Genomic DNA, 4,775 nt, shown 5'->3' with positions numbered 1-4,775 from the left:
AGAGAGAGAGAGAGAGAGAGAGAGGGGGAGGAAAGGTTCAAACAAAAACCCATGTGATTTACGAGAACGCGATAACAACTTATTAACCTCATATTGTGATAACAATTAAAATTAAAAGATTTTTGAAATTAAAATTGAAATTTAAAACGATTCAAAAAAAATTTGAGATTCGAAAGGGTAATAACGGAAATCAAAATCATACAATTTATCACAACGATTACGGGATAAATCGACTAAACGATTTGATGTGATGTGGTTGTGATAATCATGTGATATCACTATCATAATAGCGCACTCGATTTGATCATGATTTCGATCGGTTAGGGTTAGACAATCACACATTTATCACAACAATTACTCATGGTTTCGATAGGCTAGGATACGACATCACACATTTATCACAACGATTACGGTGAAATCCACTAAACGATTTAGTGTGATAATCATGTGATATCACTATTATAACATCACTTGCGTACTCAATTTGATCATGGTTTCGATCGGTTAAGGTTAGACAATCAATTTGATCATATCAATTATGAGAACAAACACTAGAGCAGAACAACTTTAAAGATAACTGTCATTTTTACAACATTTAGATTAACGTCAACCATCAAAAGTTCCATCATTTAAACCCTTTTGGGGCAACTTAACTTGTAAGACGTTGGGTTTGCTCTTCAATGGTGGCCAACCATGGTTTTCAGTGTGTCAATTTTAAGGGCTTGTGGAATTAGTTGATGTACGTGTATACTGGTTCGATTTTCTCTTTTTTTGGATTATACTCTGTCTAGAAAATGAAAGCACATAGTCTAATTAGGGGAAATGTAACATTCTCAAGTCTTTGTTTGTTTCTTGCATTTTAATAACAAATAAAAAAAATGTAATGTTAAATTAAGTGATAATCTTTTTTTTTTTTGAACTTGTGTGCCAATGTGGCGAACATACTTTGAGGGGGCAAATTGTTGTTACATGAAAAATGAAGGGGTTATGTGAAAGATTGTCGATCGTTAAAAGGAGGTGAAAACCCTAAAGAGGCGTTTGGTTCGTCGGAATCCGCTGGAATCTGATGGAATTGCAATGGTCAATTCCCTTAACCAAATTTCATTCCAATGTTTAGTTACCCACGAAATGGAACTAAATTCCAAATATTCTCTCATTTAAGGATTTCATCATTCCTTCATAAAAATGATGGAATTGAAATCCATTTCATCCAAAATTGTGTAAATGACAAAAATACTCTCATTAAGCTTTTAATAACCCTAACCGCTCCATACCGGTTTTTCTCACCTTCATTTCCATACCGATTTCAATGATGATTCCGGGACAAAGACGATAATCTTCATCTGCACTCTGAGAACGGTGGCTCATCGCCTCTGCATCATCAACGATACGATATGATGGCTCATCGCCTCTGCATCATCATTGACGAAGACGATATCCTTCATTTGCACTCCGACGAAGACGATATCCTTCATTCTGATTATTCTTCCCGTGGTTACACAATGAATTCTATGAGAAAACAATAGACGCCATTGGTTGTGTACCAACAAAGAATATATATATATATATATATATATATATATATATATATGAGTGTGTGTATGTGCGCGTGTTTGTGTATTTTTTTCCTCATGAAATATTAACTTTATTGTTATTTGTGATTAAAAAAATTTTAAAAAATCAAAAAAAAATATTTTTATCATTTTTTTATTATTCTATTTCAATTTTATTAAGGACCAAACAAACATATTCCATTTCATAGTACGGATTACATTTCATTTCTATATACCAAACAATTGATCAAATATCATTTCTATATACCAAAATTTTGATCTATGGTAACATTCCGTTCCAATTCGTTACGACTTCCAATTCTTTTTACGGATTCGATTCCTTCACCCCAAACGCAAGAAAGGGTTTAAGACTACTTGATCTCATCAGAGCGGTACCGGAAAGGGATGAAAGTGGCGTCAACAACGGCGATGGTAGTGGGAGAGAAGCACGACGGAAACAGCCACCATCAGCGATATCTGGTTGCAGGAGGCTCCGGTGTGCTTTGCTTTTTTCACTTGCCTAGCCCACCATTCTTCGCCGGAATCCCGCCGGATAACGGCGATGAAGACTGCCCCCTTTCGCAGTCCCGCATTTGACGTGCGATTTGGCAATGCTGGTTTCGCGGGCTTTCTAAACCTTTAGATAACAAAACTAAACTCCCCAGTGCGGCCTATTTTTAAATATGATTTACGTAAATTTTCTTAGGTTATTCCGTAGCTGTGAAAAATGAAATTGAATCTGAGACTCGCCAAATTTCTACAAATCAAAGGTTTGCTTATTGGTGGATTAGGTTTTTTTTGCTTGTTCATTGTTCATTATAGATGCTCTCTAATTTATTTGTCTACCAAAAAGAGTTGTTTTATTTGATTATTGGGTAAAAGTAATGTAAATATGTAAGTGGATTATGGCAAAAATTGTGTTGGCTTAGCTTTGGGTGAACATGGAGGTGTCGGAATTTCTGAGTGGCAGTGATTTGAATGTCGGAGATCTTCCGGTTTCATTTACTGCAGCTGACTGCTTTCTCAATGGCTACTTGTTTTGCTGTATGCAATTTCTCTTGTGATGTATTTTATATATATATATATGATTGAGAAACATGTAAACTTTTTGTTAAATCATTTTGAATGAAATTGATTCAGCTATAAAGATCCCATCAGTTTCATTTTGTTATCTTCTGGGTTCAAAATTTGAATTGTAGGGTTACTTGGAGTTTCGTTGGGTTTTAGGCATTATGATATATGCTCAACTCATTTCTGTAAACACTTTAGAGATCAAACAGAGTTCTTAGTTCAGTGGCATGCATATTTTTCTGAATTAGTGATGGGTGACTGGTCTTCAGCTAAGGTTCAATCATGATCATCTGTTTATAAAGTATAAAGTGTTCATATCTAAAACTAGTTTTGGCACAGAGAAATTGACAAACCTTGAATTTTATTCTCATTATGAATAAGAAACATACATTGGGGAATCTTTGACACCACATTTGACAGACGATGCTGTCGACTCATCCCTGCACCTCCAAAAAGTACACAGATAACTAACTTTTGAGTATCTTTAGGACGCTAGAGTTGCATAGACTAAGAAAAGACACCGCCACACCAAGCCACCAAGCCTTTTTGGTGTTCTTTTTTAGGGGGGCTGTCTAAAAGAGTCCAGGATAGATTTCCTGGACCTTTAGTTTAGGTATCCAATCCCATGGGCCGTCCAAAATGCGCCCATGGAGTTGGTCTATATTATCACTATATTACATTATAGTCACTTACTATCGTATACCATACTTGAATATCGTAGCTACTGTTAATGTAAAGAACAAGAAAAGGGAACTTTGAAGTTATGAGGTTTAGAACTGCCTTCCGGTGTAGGTCTGTCCAAAAGTCCAGTTAGGAGGAGTGACATTGTTAGAAATCAATGTTCTGCCATTGCTTGTTGTGACTTTGAAGGATAGAGCTTGACCATCAAGAAAAGAATTGCTTTGCCAGTTTTGACCCCAATTGCGAGACATTGGTTGCCAATTCCTGCTTTTAGAGCCCTTGATAGAGACCGATATAACGTCACCGGCACCACCTACGTTGGTCAGTAGCACCAGGTTGAAGTATGAGTGACCATTGATTGTGAACCTCACTCCACCTCTCTTCTTGCAAGCAACCCTGCCAAATTTGATATTAAAACACGATTTAGGACTTCTAGATGGCTAGAATATGGTCAGTTTTATTTTGTTGAAAAGGAAGCTACCTTCTATATTGAACTGGTATTATTCCAGCTTTGTATTGACCGATTCGCAAGAAGATCGGTTGAGCAAGATCAAAGTGTTGTTGGGGAGGATTACACCACCCTCCAGCGTTGTTTGGCAGTGCGCTGTTTGGCGGGCAGAAGTTTGTAGCTGTGACTATGATGGAACCTGGACGGCACCATCTGCGATCATTTACACATTTGATCTCAAAGCAAGCTCCACAGGCAAGTCCATTGTTGAACAGCGCAGTACTCAATGCAGCTGTGTTGGTGCCATATCCTTGGCTATACAAATTTCCATACCCACATGCTCCCCCTACACATGAATATAAAACATCAGTATAAAGATGGTATACAACTTTATAGAAGCTTTTTAGAGATGCATACAAGCTGCAAAGTGCAAACCCTCATGGGCCCATTGGAGTTGGGACCCTAGGGTGCACCCTTCTGCAACCTCTTTATTTGCTTTTTTTGAATCATTAGATTAGATGACATGACGTTACTTACCCATTGTACCAGAAGCATCAGAACCTCCATAGAAGGTAGCATGGGCATTAGACCATCCACCACCTCTGCTATAAGCAGTTGGACATGTCATGGAGGTGACTGTTAGAACCAACAAGATTTCAAGAAACCTCATTATAGACCTGCAAAAAGAGATCTTCCCAGTTTTGACCCTTTGTGAGCTCAAAACTTGAAAAGTGATTATAGAATGTTGAGAAGGTGTGAAGATGAAAGTGGGCAATGACACCCCTTTATATAAACAATGGGTGGGAGAGAAAACTGTAATGGCAGTTAAAGCTTTAACCATATGACAGCTTGTAATGAATATAAAATATATTTACCTCTCCTTTTTTCACATGCTTCATGTTAATGGCGAATCAAATTCTATGGGAAGAGTGATGAAAAAGGCAACTACAAAAGTAAGCTCATCCCACTTACACTTAGAAGCATAGACCAAAAAATAATCAACAAGATCTCTTCCTGTGGTT

The 4,775-nt window shown here is 37.2% G+C and overlaps 1 protein-coding gene across 1 annotated transcript; it reads right to left on the bottom strand.

The window, feature by feature from the left end:
- Window positions 1-2,988: 2,988 nt before the first annotated feature.
- Window positions 2,989-4,465, bottom strand: LOC112508634 (expansin-A1-like). The gene is made up of 3 exons (XM_025113309.1): window positions 4,291-4,465; window positions 3,787-4,099; window positions 2,989-3,701 (listed from the first exon to the last, which is right to left on the bottom strand). Exons 1-3 carry the CDS (start codon window positions 4,421-4,423, stop codon window positions 3,395-3,397), a joined length of 753 nt encoding a protein of 250 aa, XP_024969077.1. The 5' UTR covers window positions 4,424-4,465; the 3' UTR covers window positions 2,989-3,394.
- Window positions 4,466-4,775: the final 310 nt, after the last annotated feature.

Source organism: Cynara cardunculus (genome assembly GCF_001531365.2).
Source record: "Cynara cardunculus var. scolymus isolate 2C chromosome LG 1, CcrdV1, whole genome shotgun sequence".
Classification (NCBI taxonomy): Eukaryota; Viridiplantae; Streptophyta; class Magnoliopsida; order Asterales; family Asteraceae; genus Cynara; species Cynara cardunculus.
This window is presented reverse-complemented; position numbering and strand designations above follow the sequence as displayed.

Bases quoted from the DNA above. Each gene is read 5' to 3' on its own strand.
- LOC112508634 (XM_025113309.1), bottom strand. From the start codon at position 4,423: ATGAGGTTTCTTGAAATCTTGTTGGTTCTAACAGTCACCTCCATGACA. The intron at 4,100-4,290 runs GTAAGTAACGTC...ATTCATGTGTAG, and splicing joins TGATGCTTCTGGTACAATGG to GGGGAGCATGTGGGTATGGA. The intron at 3,702-3,786 runs GTAGCTTCCTTT...CAAATTTGGCAG, and splicing joins ATACCAGTTCAATATAGAAG to GGTTGCTTGCAAGAAGAGAG.